This window comes from Lepisma saccharinum, chromosome 16, assembly GCF_977018435.1.
Source record: "Lepisma saccharinum chromosome 16, izLepSacc3.1, whole genome shotgun sequence".
NCBI lineage: Eukaryota > Metazoa > Arthropoda > Insecta > Zygentoma > Lepismatidae > Lepisma > Lepisma saccharinum.
Genome location: NC_139244.1, coordinates 18,271,811 through 18,290,132, shown reverse-complemented (window position 1 = coordinate 18,290,132; position 18,322 = coordinate 18,271,811). Strand labels below are relative to the sequence as shown.

Here is an 18,322-nt window from a genome sequence, read left to right as displayed (position 1 = left end):
ATATCTTGTCATCCAAATGTGGTTTTTGTTTTAACTTTTTTAACCAGTGAAGGTTTTCATCAGAGTTTTTATGCCGTCACAGTAACTTTTTTACCTTTTTTATTCTCAACCTGAATCCTCAACTTACGATTTGACAACGTGGTACCATGTTTGGCACCTAAAGTTTTTTTATTTTATTTACCTGATGAAGGAAGTAGTACAGACTTCCGAAACGTCATTTTGAACCATTTCTACTCACTCACGTAAGTATTGATTGTGAGTAAAATGCACCATTGTAAAATAATTGCAGTCTATTTATAAATATATCTGATCAGCAGATAGGTATTCACTTCCCCTTTCACCTCTGGTGAAGTCACCACCATGAAACCATGTTATATGTGTGTGTGAGGACATAAGATTAAATGAAATTGCAGAAACAAAAGACCACATTTGTTCAGCACTGACCAGGTGGACTGATAAAGGATAAAATTAGTAAAAATAACTTTTTTACTGCATTGACAACATGTTTGTTCTTCAGAGGTGTCCTAGTTATTAATTTTCTAGATTTCAATGCAAAAATTGTATGTAATTTGGCCCAGTGTCCCATCCTCCCCCCCCCCCCTCCTTTTAAACTTACTTACTTTCATGCATGTTACGGGATATTACACAAATGGTAAGATACACACAAAATGGACTTACATATCCACCTGTGTTAATTAATTAATTAATCAAATTAAATAGACAGGTATGCGCGTACATAGTACATTTCGTTTGTATATTAATCGAGCTTGATAACTCACAAAAGTATGAAACCGAAAGAAAAACGTAGGTGAAAGTTCATCCATTGCATTGTAACTTGTGGTTTACCTAGATGTTGTACTGAAGAAACTTTATTCACTATCATACAGCAACTTTAGACTGTGCAGCAACTGAATCCAGCGTTAACTGAATTTTGAACAGAGTATGGGTTATCAAGTTTTACTCCAGAACCACTCAATACTTACTTGTATGTTTCGAGGAACTACAGCCAATTCCCTTTGGTACACCCTCAGTCATGTCTCTCATTAAACAGCGTTTGGTACATTCTGTCACGTTTCACACACTTGCCGATCGTTGGCATTTGTAGCAGAAGCCACACGGCATTGCCACTGTAGACCGAGTAAAGCCAGGCTGCGCACAAGGTACGCGGGAATGCAGAAACTAAACACCACGCTCACAAAACAAGTTAGAGTTAGACCACAACTTTCTCTTTCTCTCTCTCGCTCCCCCCCCCCCCCCTGTGTGTATGGTTGAGCTCTCGCCAGTGTGGGAAACATAACAGTGTTTGTAAAAAACTTAGTATATGTCTACTCACAGATTTTTACTGATGCATTTTTTCGTCTCATTGCAGCCTTCCATTAGTGAACCAAACAGGCTGGGACAGCAGGAAAGGACAGGATCGTCTCAGTTGCCTATTCCCGAGGGAGAGGAGTCCTGTCTCTCAGCTGAACCTAGCCCAGGTACTCAGCCAGGGGGAGATGAGGAGATTAAGCTCCGTGTGGAAGCACAGAGATATATGGAAAAGAAACTCCAAGAACACCAACAAAAGGGTGGCCAAATTCAAGGCAACAGTGAGATTTGTTCTTTTGGTTCATTTACCTTTTAATTATTATTTTTATTCACAGTAATTTTTGGTAGTTTGTTAAGCGTTATTTTGTTCTTGTTTTATTAGATGTATATTACTCATCTGGCATATTTTTGTTAGTACTTCTATAAATATCTGTAGTTGGTGCTTGTACTATTTATGTTCTATTCTGCACAACTGATGCTTGGTTTCATTAGTTTCTTTAGTAATATTGAATATTAAAGAATACAAGATTAAAGTTCTAAAAACAAATTAGTAGATTTGCTTGTGTAAATAGCAAAGAAACATTTTCCATACATGAATAATAGGTGTACATCTGCTGAATTGTTCGAATGAAAAAAAGGAATGAGAATTCGAAACTCGAGAAATGAAAAGAGCATAAAATTCAGTTGCTGAATGTTGTTCATTGCCTGATAAAAAGATCTGCTGTTCGAATCCCATTAGATCTTATCTACTGCTTTTGTTAGTATTAGTGCAATATAACATTTATACACATATAAACTCGTGCCACAACAAACATTTTTGCAGTCAATACCTGCCGAGCAACGTTCTCATTGGGTGATGTATGGTCATTGTCCCACTAGCACTGTTATCTGGGTTTCTAGACCAGTGGGTGCTACTATTTATATCAAGTTGCTGTTGCCCTTGTCATACTGGGACAAGACTGAAATGTTAGAGCTGTCACCAAGGATAAAACCCATGACTGCTCACACCAAACATGAGAGTACTAAGCATTTGGATACACAACCCAATAACACTTCCATTTTCCAAAAGAAATAAGTGTAATGTTCGATTACATAACTTAACAAAACATGTTGACTTATGGGAAGAAAGAAAAAAAAATTCAATTAAACGAATATTTGTAGCAAAGGAAAGGATCATATTGTTTGTAATTCTCTGCCTAGGCTATGCAGTACAACATACACGCAATAAGGCTGAGCCCAGGCCCGTAGCCAGGGAGGGGGGGGCCTCAGATCCCCTGGAACTACCACCAGCCCCCCCTGGCACTGAGGTCAGCCCCCTTGACATTAGGTAAAACTATTTTGTGTAATTTGTTTGCAGTGAAAAGTGAAAATGAATACAGCAGATATTATTTTGCTCACAATGGTGAAGGATAAATTCAGGGAGCATGAACAGCAGCTATTACATTCGTTCATCATATTTATAAGAAGTCATCTTAGTAGTGGCAAGTATTTAGGAGATTCTCTTCTCTAGACTTCAGAAAGTTTCTTCACAGGGGAGCTTCTTTATCTGTACCTTCCTTGCCCCTGTTGCAACCTCCCATTTATACAGAAATCTGTGACTTTGATGTCATTATGCAAATTCCCTCCGCATCTGCGTGAAAGGTTAACAGCTCCCAAGTTTTGGAAACGAAGGGGAGTTTTATTGTTTCGGAGTGGAATGTACGGTAGGCACTATGATTGATATGAAACGTAGTATGGAGTGTGTAGTAAGGGATGATTTCAGTTGCAGCCAATTAACACTTCATGTGATATTTTAAATAATATAGAAAAATGTAGTATTTGTGTGATATTTCTAAACTTTATGTAACTTAATGACCCCCCACCATGCATAATTATTTACCTTCATTTAACACTGTTAAACTTTTGGCTTGATTTACAAAGCCCCCCTGATAATCCATGAGCCCCCCCTCCTCCCCTTGGAGATCAATTCTGGCTACGGGCCTGTCTGATCCAATACCAATGCCAAAGTATTGTATGGTGCACGACGTAGAAATGGAAGATGGTTACTGTTAGCTGAAGAGAGATAAAAAGGGTACGAGAAGAATTGTTGGATCAGGTCAACTTGAAGACACAAAATTAATATTAATAAAAATACCCCAATTTTTGCTCCTGTTTTCCAGTAAAAAAAAAGAAAAACGATAATACCTGTTACGCAATTATAAAATCCAGTTTTTTCACAAGATATTGGTGCAAAATAAATGGAAATTTTGCATAATTTCAAGGATAATTAGACTGAATGCGTCACTGGCATATGCAGGATTCTTTTTTGTTGGGGACTATTCATAAAGTTGGATAGTAAATAGCTAGATTCTAGGACATGTGGGATACACAATAAAATATGTTGTATTTGAAGCTTTTCACTCTATTAAAATAGTACTCAGAGACAAAGTGGTAATTGGGGAACAACTTAAAGGGGATTTACATTTATAGCTTAGATTTCTCCATAATTATTTAGTGCTCTCATATAAAATATGATTTTCTCACAATTTTGGCAGCTCCATCAGCTCCCACCTTGCATATGTGAGTGTCAGTGTCATGTGGCTTTTTGCAAGCCCCGCAAAAGACCAAATTGCCTGTAAACTATTGGCTGTCATCAGTAAATGAATTGAAGTGATACTTTCCGATACCACTACATCGCCATTAGTATAAGTTCAGCTCTAATTATAGGCAAATACAGTGAATAGTGCAAATTGTTCATCATTTAACACGTGCAAGACAGCTAAGAAGTAACACAATGTTGAACCAGCTGTCGCACAATAGAACATACGAAACTCAAACAGAAGCATAACTGTGTTATTGACTGGCCCAACGTAAATGTCAGAAAACTTTACACCATGTGTGATGTGGTCAGTCTAACATTATTGTACACAAACGTTTAGTTTGAATAAATAAATTTACATAAAGAATACTATAACAAGAAAGCTTCAATATTATTAATTCATTGATTATCTTTTTATCTGCTTTTTAATTTAGTTGACATTTCCTGAATTAAATTTATTTACATCTTATTCTTGCTTCTTCAGTACTTTGTTGCAGAGTTTTTACTTCCAGCTGTAAATTTTTGCAATTGGTTCTGATAGCCAATATGAGTTTTTAGACACTCTATCGGAACCGATTGGTCAATTGTAATGAATTGGTTTCTATTGGAAAGTATTTTATTGTTTTCAATATATTGCTTATGAAAAATTTGTATCTACACAATTGTAAATGCAATGGAGAAATTATTTAAAACAACTAAGATTAATCTCTGGTAAAGCATATGTCATTTGTAACTTAGAAAGCTTTCACATACAAGAGTTTTCCAAATATATGAACACGTTTTTAACTCTGTAGCTTCATTGGGTTTAATTCACTTATATAAAATGGAGAAACATGCTGCTTCAGTCATAAATTGACCCACAATACTTGAAAAAGTGATAAACAAACAAAACACTGTCGAGATCGACTTACTTGATCAAAAGATTGCTCATTTTTCCAATTTCATTTCATACACCTAAGATTAATCATGGAAATTCCATATTGAAAAAACAAGAACTAATGTGAACATTTATTCCAAGTACTAGCTGCTTTGAGTTTGAGTTTGTTCTTAAGAAAGAGTTCTTCTTAGGTATTTATTAAGATAAATCTGACTTCAGTAGTATGCATTAGAATTCAGAAAAAATTCAGTTCTTTTTCCAATGAACTTCTAAATTAAAGGAAATGTGGTGTCAAGAATTAAACTACCTATGCTTTGAGTCAATAAATGAATTTACAACATATTTTTATTCTACAATATATACAAACTTACAATTGGATACAATTCACCAATCTCAATTGTTTCAGTTGAGATTCCAATTGAAACCAATACATTGTGATCGCTGTATTAGGCATCTGATAGAATCCAATTCATTCCAATTGAAACCAATAGAAAATTCCAGCTGGGATCTCCCTTATAATATTATATTATTCATTAATGGTAAAATCTTATTTTTGTAGTTTCTTACAATTTTTCAGTGAAAAATCAAGAACAATATCAAATTGCCTCATCTAGTACTGAAATCAATAGATTTTCTTAAAATAGAGTTACTTTTCATTAATGGTGGTAGTGCAAATTTTGAGAGGAAATTGCTTACAGTTTTACAGCTAATGTGGTGGATTCTGTAAGAAAAACAAAACAATGATGAATTATGCGTACATATATTTTTTCCCACAAGAATTACAAATTTATAATATATTGAGCTCGGTGCTTTGTTAGTTTTGTAAGTAAACTGAGAAAGTAGTGAGCATGTAGTAGTCGTAGATTCTAGAAACAATTTGTACAAGTAAATTGTAGTGTTAGTTGAGTAGAATAGTTGCTAATTGTAGGGGCATCTGTAAATTTATTCTTTGGGGGTGAAAAATGCGAGTAATCCTTTGTATCTCTCAATATAAAGGAACTATATTTAAAATACAGGAGTAGAAAAAATTGCAAACAAGTCAAGTATTATAGAACTTTCAAAACCTAAGCAACATGGGCTCCTTCGGTGTAAAGCAAAACGGTCACCGTGATTAACAGACTGAGCCGACACGATACACGATACTGAGAAAAGGGCCCAGTCTAAGCAACACATTCAGCTTGTGTTATTTTGGTTCAGAATACTGTATATATTACTGAGGCATATATTACATGTGTTGCTTGTCTCTTGTTGCTTGTTAAGTGCATTCTTTCATTTTGTATATAAACTTATGATTCGTTAAACTTGATTATTACTTAACTATTAAAATGACTATAGAGACCAGATACTAATTGTTATTACCATTACATACAGAGTCATATAAATTAGAGATAATGGGAATTCATATTCAATAGAACAGCACCCGTAGCCCATTGCAAAATTTATATAGTAAGTTAAGGGTTTATAATGATAGGCCAGTGGATTGAATCCATGGGTACCTGGGGGAAACCCTGGCGGGTAAAGGTGGTCAGGGGTGTGATGCTGATCACATCACCCCACTCAGGACCGAATCAAGAGAGTGTGGGTCGTTACCCCCACACCCCCTATATGCCTACATGGCATGGTGCTAAGCACAGGAGAGCACTTTACCTTTTACAGTGGATTGAAAATTCTAGTGTTATTGTATTCATACTTTCTGTGATGATCTGAAGTGCTTATTATTAAGAGGGATGTTTCAAGGTAAATTTGTTTATGTTTTCTTGGGAGTTCTTATAAATGAAGGGGTGTTTCAATTTAAGTTTGTTTGTTTTCTCTTGCAAGTGCCTTATTAATTAAAGGGTGTTTCAATTTAAGTTTGTTTATATGTTTTCCTAGAAGTGCTTATTAATAAAGGGGGTGTTTCAAGTTGTTTGTTTATATTTTCTTGGGAGTACTTATTAATAAAGGGGTGTTTCAAGTTCAGTTTGTTTATATTTTCTTGGGAGTGCTTATTAATAAGAGGTGTTTCACGTTCAGTTTGTTTATATATGTTTTCTTCGAATTGCTTAATAATAAAGGGGTGTTTCAAGTTCAGTTTGTTTTCTTTTTGAGTTTGCCCTGCTTAGCATTTAATAAGTACTTAGCTAATTAGTTTAAGATTATCATGTTGCAATAGAAGCACTAACTCTAGTATTAGTTTCAGAAGCTTTGAATAAATAGTTCATTCTTCATCTGAAAATAATTTGCCTCTCTCAGTAACAGAAGAATATTACATGTTATGCACAAGAAAATATCTAATAAAAAGTTGTGCATCTAAACATTCTTTTCTCATTTTCCATAAAGTTTTTGTTGTGAAGTTAAATCCTATTTGAAAGATGCATTGCATATGTTATCTTCAAACATTCATAAAATAATTTTCTTACTACTTACTGTAGATGCCTCTTCAATAGTTTAGAATTTGCATTAATGCATGTAAACAGTAATTAGTAGTTGTAGATTAGCAGAAAGTCTGTACAGTAGGTTTAGAAAAAAAAAGTTAGTTCTGTAGTTTTTACTGGGCTTGATAAGAGGAAGCAAACAACATTTGAAGAGTGAGAAGGAAATGTTTAGGAGGTTGCTGTTATCAAACAGGTTTCTGGGAGAAGTGTCCGGTAATGATTTTAAACTTGATCAGGGGATCGTAGTATTTTATCTCATGATTCTAATCCACAGTAAACTCCAGGTTCTGTTCAAATTAGCATATATGTTTGCACTTTACTTACTGAAGGAACTTGCTGAAAGGGGCATTGCTACAAAATCTACAAATGCTATAAAATAGAGTACTTAACAATTGTCTTCAAAATATGATGTCACGGAGGTTTTGAAATTCCACATATTTTCTTTTTTAAGGTGAAGTTCTAATGACTGTTATTTATATATTTGTAGTCCTTAGATTTTGATTTCATTTCAAGTCCTGGCTAGGGTACCCCTATTAAAACTGATAAAAGTTTGATTAAGAGTCCCTACAGTTGTTTTACCTGCATACATTTACTGTCTTAATTAGAAGAAGAAAGTAAAAAAATAACTTTGTGTTCTCCATGACTGTAACTGTGATGAAATGTTGGCTCTCTTGTTCAAAGAATTACTTGTTTCTTATTTTATTTTCTGCAGAGGGATATAGCGGAATGCTGCATGTTTGAAAGGCCTGGGGACTTCCCCCACCTTCTATTGCAACAGCAGTCAAATTACTCTTGACTAGGGAGCCGAAGTTGATGGAATATGGAATGTCATCTTTTTTCTGACATCTCGGACACAATGCCATTAAATATTCACAATATTACACTTCGTCTAGAACCCAAAAGATGGTAATTTTAAAATGCATTTTTTTGCATTTTTTTGCCAATTTTCAGGTTTTAGGTCATTTTTCTCGATTTTCGGCATTTTCCCATCATGTTTCGCTATATTCGATGTATTGTTTCGTCATATTTTATCACTTCTTTCATTTTGGTAATTCTTGAGTCTTTTCACCAAGGTGAACATAGGCCTATATAGATCTCGCAAGATTGCAATTTATAAGCACAGATGCAGGAAATTCATGCATTTTACACCAATTCATTCAGTGTATATGACTTTTTCATGAAATTGTTTAAAAATTATTCGGTTGTTTCCATTGGAAATCATTGTTGCATATTTTGATTGAATGTGCATGTGGTATCATTTGGTGCCCTTTGTAAAAAAAAAAACAATATCTCATTTTGTTTAATTTCCTTTTCATTTCAATTTTTAACCTGAAACATAAATTTAATGGTCATTTTTTGCATTTTTACGTCATTTTTTCCCATTTTTTAGGACTTTCTATAGGTCATATACCTATATTTTTTAGGTCATCAACTTCCGCTCCCTACTCATGACACACTAATACTTGGGTAAGATCTCCATACATCCCAGAGCCTGTTTAAAGGTTAAAATGGAGTGCCCAGACAATACTTGGAATTAAAATCTGAAGACCATGTTATGTAAATAACTGCTATAAGTACTTCATCTGAAGAAAGAAAGCATGTGCATTTTTTGAAGCGTCAGATACAATGAATTTAAGATCTTTAAGATTGTAAGCACTCTCTTTCTTTTATAATGTTTGCCGTACTTGCATAAGTTTAAACTAGAAGCATATGATTCTGTAGTTCTTACTTCTGTAAGAATATTTGAATTTACTGAAAAGTTTTTAACCTGACCATGAAGTACGGGTGGGAATGGGATGAAACTTTTTGTATATATCATCATTAATCCTTCATATGAATATAGCTTAAACCAAATGACTTTTCCTGTTTTGAATGGAATGTTTCTTCTTGTATGTGTAAACAGAGCCCACAGCTTGCATGATGTCATTATCTGTAGCAAACTGTATTCCAACTAGGTATTTTTTAAAAAAATTAAGATGCAGGTAATAGTCTGAGGAAAATGTATCAGATAAGAAAGATAGGCACAGAATAAATTGGAAGCCTCTATCTCCTGCATTTTGTTCATGGCATAATCAGAGGCATGAGTTTCTACATTATCAGCATGGAGCAGCACCATTTTTCTCATTGTTCCTCATTATTCTTCTTTGATTGCATCCTTCAGCTCGTCCAAAAGTGAGGGATAGTACATCCCCATTACAGTTTCACCCTTGTGCAGAAAGTCATTCAACAAATCGCAGAAGATGGATGCCATCACCGTCCCAACCGATGTCACTGCCTTGGCCTTTTTTGGTTTGGGAGAGCTGGGATGTTTCCATGCTTGCTTCATTTCTCGTAATCGGGCTGAAAGTGTGGATACATGTCTCGTCCATAGTTACCAGTTATGGTACAGTGCCATTAGTTTTAATGTATTTTATATTGATGTTGTGGGCTCTCAAAGCTACAGTTATGAACTACATCCTGCCAGTACCATCTACACAGAACTGTGCAGTCTTAAAGGCACTGAACTTCACTGACCTTCACACTTTGGAGAAAGTTCACATTTTTATTGATTCGATCAGTGTTCCAGACTCTGGAATTGCTGCCTTCAAGGCATTCTGTAGTGCAGAGTATTTTTCAACGGTTGGTGTTTTTATTTGCCAGTGCTGAAGTTCGCATCTGCTGCAGACGATCATGTTCTGGTCCACCTTCTAACAGCCATGGACCTGCAGAATGTGTTTAGGTGCTCCCGTCTTGACATGTGGCAGGAAGAGTTTGATGAAGTCACCGGACACAATCTTTGCGCTATCAAGTCCACCATTGGGTGCATGGCATTCTTCGTACCATTCCTCCTGTCGACAAGAGATCATTTTTAACTCTACTTTGTATCGGACACAGTCGTCTCACGCATCGTCATTTGCTGCTGGAGCCGGACTCTCCACTATGTCATGCATATCCTTCTCGAATGTGTCGTTTTTAATTTCCTCAGAAACACTTTTAACCTTTCCAGTGACATATCATGCATGTTGGGAGACTTAACTAATGTTTTTAGCTTTTGAGAAAAGTGGTCTTTTCCACTGCATCTGAGGAAGTTTTTAATGAATCCTTGCCTTTTTAATATGGTGTTTTTCTCCTGTGCAGGTCTCTTTATAACCTTGCAGTTTTAACGTTTCTCACGAGGCTTTTTACGCTCCTTTTTCACAAATAAGATAAGGGTTTTAGATAACTGGATGTTCTCCTCGTACTTTGAAGGGTGCAAAATGGCCATACGTGCGGATGCACCCAAAAAGTTTAATGCATTCATTCATTCAAACGTCTGTAAAATTTGTGTGGACAGTTTTACTCTTTGTGCCTTAATCCACTGAAAATAATCTAACGGCGCAGCATGATATGATCTTATCCGTGACTATATGCTAAACACTTTCCTGCGATATCTTTGAAGCTTCAGCATTTGACTTGGTGGTGCTGCGCTGATCGTCCATCATCATGTGACCTTTACTCACTAGTTCATTGGATATTAAGGTGCAAGGTCATCCACACAGGGGTCAGCTTCAAGCTTGTTTATTATTCTTCTTATGGCACTACAGTCCACTGATGAACCTTGGCCCGTACATGATTTGTCTCTAATCTTGCAACTTCTGGACATCTTCATCCACCCATCTACCACCTGGTCCATGCAAGATTAGCAAATACAAATCACATGTCTTGACCATCTTAACCTTGCTGACATTATTACATCAATAACTGTTGGTTCTTGATATAAGTTGTATGGTTCGTTATTACTACTTTTTCCTCATTTTTCATTCTCATATACTTGTCCTGATATTCTTCGGAATATCCTTCTTTGAAAGGTCTCAACCAGCTGTGCATCTCTCCGTGAAATGGTCCCCGTTTCTGCAGCAAAGATCAATACAGTCTTATCAGTGCCTTGTAAAGTGTTAATGTAGTTTTTTCTGGACAGTATTGAGCTTTTAAAATGTATCTGTAGTCCAAAATCAAACTTGTTTATGTCATTTTTAGGAGGTGTGCATGGAATTTATTCAATGTCCTGTTTTATAGAGGTATTGAATCACAGTTTGGTTAACAATTCTCTCCATTTTAATAAACATATTGCACTTGCATCTATTCAGTTACATGCAACGCAAAGAACAATTAAGTGAGGTTATGTAGTTTGTGGCATATTCATATGAACTCCTTCATGGTCAAGCTCAAAACTTTTCACTCGCTCCTCATATATGTATGTCTCATCTTCACCAGCAATAATAAAATAACTTACGTGAAATTTAGAAAATTTCGCACTTCCGCATTGCACAATTTAATGGTTAAATCCTATTAATTTCAAAGATCCACTGTCTTCATTCACAAAAGGGTACGGCGTTTGAAGCGGAGATGGTACCATTGTATTCCCGCATTTCCTTCCATATGAAAGGTGTAGAATTCATGATGGATGCAGTAAACGCTGTTTAAAATGACTTACGTGAAATTTAGAAAATTTTGCACTTCTGCATTGCACAATTTAATGGTAAAATCCTATTAATTTCGAAGATCCACTCTCTTCATTCACAAAAGGGTACGGCATTTGAAGTGGAGATGGTACCGTCGTATTCCCGCATTTCTTTCCATATGAAAGGTGTAGAATTCATGATGGATGCAGTAAACGCTGTTTAAAATGACTTACGTGAAATTTAGAAAATTTTGCACTTCCGCATTGCACAATTTAATGGTTAAATCCAATTAATTTCGAAGATCCACTGTCTTCATTCACAAAAGAGTACGTCATTTGAAGCAGAGATGGTACCATTTTGTGGCACCCTTTTGTGAATGAAGACAGTGGATCTTCGAAATTGATAGGATTTAACCATTAAATTGTGCAATGGGGAAGTGCGAAATTTTCTAAATTTCACGTAAGTAATTTTAAACAGTGTTTACCCCATCCATCATGAATAATATAATAGTTTACACTATGCTGAAAGTTGCAGGGGAATTTTGATGAGTTATATAATGGGGATGTGCATATCAAATCAAATTGTCATGGACTAGAGCACTTCTATGAGATGGTGTTCATATCAAGCTCTCTTGCCAGGCCCAGAGTAGAATATGTATGGAAATAATAATCTGTAAGTAATTGTGCAGTAATTGTTGTTCCATTACTTTTTGTGGTGTGTTGGAAGGAAACAATTGCACCATAGAAGAAGTATGCGAAATCATTGTGGTTTGGTTTTGTAATAATAAATATTCGTTTCTGAATTGTGGCTTTGAACCACATTACACACGTTATTCTGGCATAAAATATTCCAAATTGACCTCTTCTTTATTATAAATTATCTTTTAAAAAATATCATTATTATGTTCACATTCGACAGAGTTTGAACAAAGCATACATCTTTTGTGAAGGTCCTTGATCTGTCATTGTTATCCTGACTTAGAAATTTTGTTGGCTCTTCAAATTTTCATTGAGTTAAGTATATCAGAGGCCTGATGAACTTTCAAATAGGCAGTGGATTGTTACATATAAATGTTGTAATAGAATTATAAATATTCTTATCTATTTTCAGATAACACTCCTGCAATAGATACCATGTTGAGTAGCGAAAGAGGGGAGAGAAAAATAGGTCTGGAAGATTTCCATTTCATAAAGGTGCTAGGAAAAGGTAGTTTTGGGAAAGTTATGCTTGCAGAGAAGAAGAACACTGACGAAGTGTACGCTGTGAAGGTAAGATAAATATTTCGTGAAGAGCATCATGTTAAAGGTTGTAGTATGTTACACAAATTATAGTAGAAGGATGAGACAAATGAAAAAACTTAAAAACTGACAGAAGTTATAAAATTAACACATCTCAAATTTCCATAAACTATCAGCTGTTATTTTCAAAATGTAAGGCTGCAGTACTCATCATGAAAGCTGTAAATGTTTTTGTTTTTTTCCATTTCAAATATGATGCATCCACCAAGCACTTACACTAGTGGTAGGTGAACAGGGATTTCATGCCCTCAGTGAATGAATATTCAGTATCACAGTAATGCATAGCCACTGCTCGACCAAGTTTGCAACTAGAGTAGTGTTTGATAATGGCATCACTATGTGGACAGATGAGAAGAAAATAATTGCAAGATGTCATGTGTGCAATCCAAAGGGAGTTTCCGACCAAAGTGACAAATGGCACAACCAGACTACCACACTAGAGTAGGACCTGTCCTCTCCAGTCTCAAAAAAATGCATTCACTGTGTGGACATAACCAATAGCTGGAGGTGACTATAGGCAGAGTGACATACAAATGACAAGCAATGTGTGCAGCTTGTTATGTCATTTTGGTACAAAAGGTTTCATTTCTTTTTGAAGGTTCATTTCCAAGTGATAAATGTCGCTAGCAGTGTTGTGCCCAGAATTTTCGAAAGGAGGGGAGTTATGTATACTTTTCTTACTACTTAGCCCTCACTTTTCCATCTTTACCTGCCTTCGACGTTCTTTTTTTTTTTTTACGAATACTGGGCCACATGACCCCCGCTTGGTCATGCTACTGGTCATTAGTCACTTTGGTCTGAAAAACTACACACTAACTCAGAACTGGAAAATATGCTTGGATGAACAACGATTCTATGTTGAAAAATGGTAAATTTTTGCAGTCTTACATGTAAAAGTCCATGAGAGCCAACGGGCCTCCCCGATGGCGCAGTGGTAGCGTTGTTGCCTTGTAATCAAGGGGTCCCAGGTTCGATACCCAGTGGAGGCCAGTCCCGATTAGCCTTACTGTGCATAAAGTGGACTTAAGCAACAAATCAGTCAATCAAAACCATGAGAGGCAAAAAAAGCAAAACCAAATTAACGTTTTAATTTGATCCATCATTGTAATAGTCTGTAAGCACGGACAGTCCTGCAGCACCAGGGCCATACGGTCTAAGGCTTCATGCCTTGGGCTAAGGCTATAGGACGTGGGTTGGTTTGTCTCTACCCAAAAGGGAGGGGAGTAACAACTTTTCTCCTAAGATTTTGGACTATGTATGGGACCAGTGACCACCCACCATTGTGAGGAAATTGGGGAGCTACGAATGAGTAGCATAACCTGGTCACGGAAACTTACAGCAGTGACTTGGGGGTTTGTCGTGCTGGCCACACATCATTCCGTAACTGGTTGATTGATCTCCCACCTCAGCAGGTGGGAGTGAGGCTGGTGGTCATTAGGGAGTCCCTGGCCCTCACGGCCTGTTGCATCGTGGGTTGTTGTTATTATTATTTATGCACAGACATGTGTCATGTGATGCTTGTCAGTTTGGTGTGAAAGCTCCCTTAGTTGCAGTGACATATTCTGAAAATTTGACATAGTTTACCACAACAATTCTTATGTATTGTATATATTAATTAGATTTACGTAATAACTGTACGTAGCTGTCGCAATACGTTTTTTTATTCGAAAATATAAAATAATACTGTGTAAATAATATACATACATATATACATATATACATACATACATACATACATATATATATATATATATATATATATATATATATATATATATATATATATATATATATATAGGAATAGGGTTAGAAATGGTGCCAGAAGGGCGGATAAATACAAATAATGAAGGAGACAGTAAACACTTACCACACGAATAGAAATAACCTGTTCATGGGCAGGCTGGAACAGGAATTCCTTGACTCCCAGCAACTGAAACCACTCCTCTGGCTAAGATTCATTGATGACATTTTTCTTCTCTGGACACATGGCGAACCCTCCCTCACAACATTCCTAAACCGACTAAATGAGTTCACCACCCTCAAATTCACCTGGTTCCACTCCAAAGACCAAGTGACCTTCCTCGATGTGGACATCCACATTGCGGGAGACCACTTGGAAACATCCATACATATCAAACCAACCAACCACCTCCAGTATCTCCACTACTCCAGCTCACACCCCTACCACACCAAAAAAGCCATCCCATTTTCCCTTGCCCTCAGAGGCCAGCGCCTCAACTCATCCCCCTCATCCCGCCAAAACTACAACCTACGCCTGCACCAAGCCCTAACCAACCGTGGCTACCCCTCCACCCTCATCAACAAACAAATCACTAGAGCTAACTCCCACAACCGCACCAAACAACCCAAAACCAACCCTCCAACTCTGATCACCCAATACCACCCTCACATTACGAAAATCAGACATACCCTCCACTCCCTCCTCCCCATCCTGCACAGTGATCCCGAGACCAGAGACATCTTTCGGGAAAAACCTAGGGTCGTCTTCCGTCGCCCTCCCAACCTCTAAAACATCTTGGTCCGAAACACCCCCACCCCTTCCGCACCCCTTCCCCCAGCCCACAGGTGCAACAAACCCAGATGCAAGACCTGCCCCATACTCATCACCTCCCCCACCCTCCTGATCCCTACAGCGGCAGGTGAGTTCACCCTTCACCCTAAGGGCACCTGCCACTCATCCATTCTAATTTACACCCTCATCTGTCAAATCTGCGGCAACTTCTACCTAGGCGAAACCTCCACCCCCTTGAATCTAAGGATAAATAATCACCGTTCCTCCACCCAAAACTCCGATTTCACAGTTGCCATCCACACCAACAGCCATAACACCACCTTCAATAACTGCTTCCGTGTTGCCATCATCCACCTTTTACCCCCCCCCCCCTCTGACACATCTTTCCGCAGGCGATGGGAAAGGGCCTATATAGCAGGCATGCACGCCACTATACCCCCCGGACTCAACCTAGCCAACCAGTAACTCTTTCCTCTCCTCCCCGAAACTACCCACCCACCTTACAGTAAACACTGGCTAAAGTATTTCGTGTTTCCTTTCAACTGTTTCTGGCAACACTGACCGTAGAGACGCTACGGTCAGTATTCTGTGCCTCTACTCACAGTGTCGTCGATCTTTTATCTACCTTCTTGAAAATGCGACTCAGATCGCGAAATATTGAATTATTTCTATTCGTGTGGTAAGAGTTTACTGTCTCCTTCATTATTTGTATATATATATATATATATATATATAATGGATAAAAGCAAGGAGGGCCAAAAGAACTAAGTAAAAATCAAAGAAGGTAAAAGGAAACACTCACCGGACAGTAGAAAAATTCAAAATTTTCGCTAATTTCATAGCATCATCGGTGTGAGGAGAAATAGACGGAACCAGAAGTTGGGGCCCTTAAGAGTTGCCAGGTCCCCATAAAAAAAGAAGCGGTGCGTAGAATGAAAAAAACACAAAAAAAAACACTGTTTCGTCACCAGGCTCGTCGAAAACTGTGAGTGGGTGGGATGGGATGGATTGGCAGGGAAGGTGGATTGAGGTGGGAATGTTACTGGGTGGCCTTGTTCAGGCCAAGTGAAGTGGTTGCACTCATGGCCGATATATGATGGATGGATGATGGCTACCCGGAAGCAGTCGTTGAAACAGATGTTGTGGTGGTTGGTGTGGACGGCGACAGTGAAGTCCAGGTTGTGGGTGGAGGAGCGGTGGTTATTGATGCGGAGGTAAAGGGCCATTGATGTTTCCCCCAGGTAAAAATTACCACAGATGTTGCAGGTGAGGATGTAGATCAGGTTTGAGGCGTGACATTTCCCTTTGGGATGGAGGGTAAATGTGCCAATGGCCATGTGCACCTGGAGGGTGTGAGCAGGTTTTGCACCTAGGGCAGTTGAATTTATAGGCAAGGGTGTGTTGGTTGTGTAGTGAAGAAGTGTTGTGGACCAGGATGTTTTGTAGGTTGGGGGGGGGGGGGGGTGCGTTTGAAAACCACTCTGGGCTTGTCGGGAAATATGTTTTTGGTTTCAGGATCACTGTGGAGAATGGGAAGAAGAAAGTGTAGTGTGTGCTCATGGCCTCCACTCCATAGAATTCTACCACAATACCAGACCCAAACCTCACAACCCCAGCACTAACTTCCTGACCCACCTAGCCCACCTTGTCCTCACATGTAACAATTTCACGTTTGTAAACCAACATTTCCTACAGATCCGAGGTACAGCCATGGGCACCAGAATGGCCCCATCCTATGCAAACCTCTTCATGGGCAAACTTGAGCAAGAGTTCTTGGATACCCAACCCCTCCAACCCCTCCTCTGGCTTTGCTTCATCGACAACATCTTCATGCTCTGGACACATGGAGAACCATCCTTATCAGCTTTCCTGGACCAACTTAATCACTTCTGTTCCATAAAAGTCACCTGGATGCACTCCCCTAACTGGATGTGGACATGCACATTGAGGGAGGACACCTGGCTACCTCTATCCACATAAAACCCCCCAACCACATGCAATACCTACACTTCTCCAGCTCCCACCCGTTCCACACCAAAAAAGCCATTCCATTCTCTCTGACCCTCAGGGGACAGCACCTGAACACTTCACCCACCTCCCGCCAGAATTATAACCTCCGCCTACACCAAGCCCTGGTGGATATCCCTCCATCCTGGTCACCAAACAAATATCGCGAGCTGCCTCACACACCACTAGCACCAAGAAACCTGTTGCTACCAACCCACCTGCACTCATCACCCAATATCATCCCCACCTCAACAAAATCAGGCACACGCTACGCTGCACTCTCTTCTCCCAATTCTCCACAGTGATCCTGAAACCAAAAACATATTTCCCGACAAACCCAGAGTGGTTTCCAAATGCCCACCCCCAACCTCCAAAACATCCTGGTCCACAACACTCCTTCACCACACAACCAACACCCCCCCCCCCCCACCTATAAATACAACTGCCCTAGGTGCAAAACCTGCTCACATCCTCCAGGTGCACATGGCCATTGGCAAATTTACCCTCCATCCCAAAGCCACCTGCCACGCCTCAAACCTGATCTACATCCTCACCTGCAACATCTGTGGTAATTTTTACCTGGGGGAAACATCAATGGCCCTCAACTTACGCATCAATAACCACCGCTCCTCCACCCACAACCTGGACTTCACTGTCGCCGTCCACACCAACCACCACAATATCCGTTTCAACGACTGCTTCCGGGTAGCCATCATCCATCTCCTACCCCAACCAGCCAACACCTCTGTTCGCAAAAGATGGGAGAGGACCTATATATCGGCCATGAGTGCAACCACTTCACTTGGCCTGAACAAGGCCACCCAGTAACGTTCAAACCTCACCTCACCCCACCCTCCCTCCCAACCCATCCCATCCCATCCACTCG

General features: G+C 38.6%; 1 protein-coding gene across 3 annotated transcripts in view; it reads left to right on the top strand.

The window, feature by feature from the left end:
- Pkc98E (Protein kinase C) overlaps nucleotides 1-18,322 on the top strand; it is a 148,727-nt gene that overhangs the window by 112,626 nt on the left and 17,779 nt on the right. For 2 of the 3 annotated variants that reach the window (XM_083137801.1, XM_083137799.1), the window contains 2 exons: nucleotides 1,370-1,589; nucleotides 12,709-12,866. In XM_083137801.1, the coding sequence (XP_082993927.1) occupies nucleotides 1,370-1,589; nucleotides 12,709-12,866 (378 nt within the window). The remainder of the gene's footprint in view (nucleotides 1-1,369; nucleotides 1,590-12,708; nucleotides 12,867-18,322) is intronic. The other variant, XM_083137800.1, reaches the window with a different exon arrangement.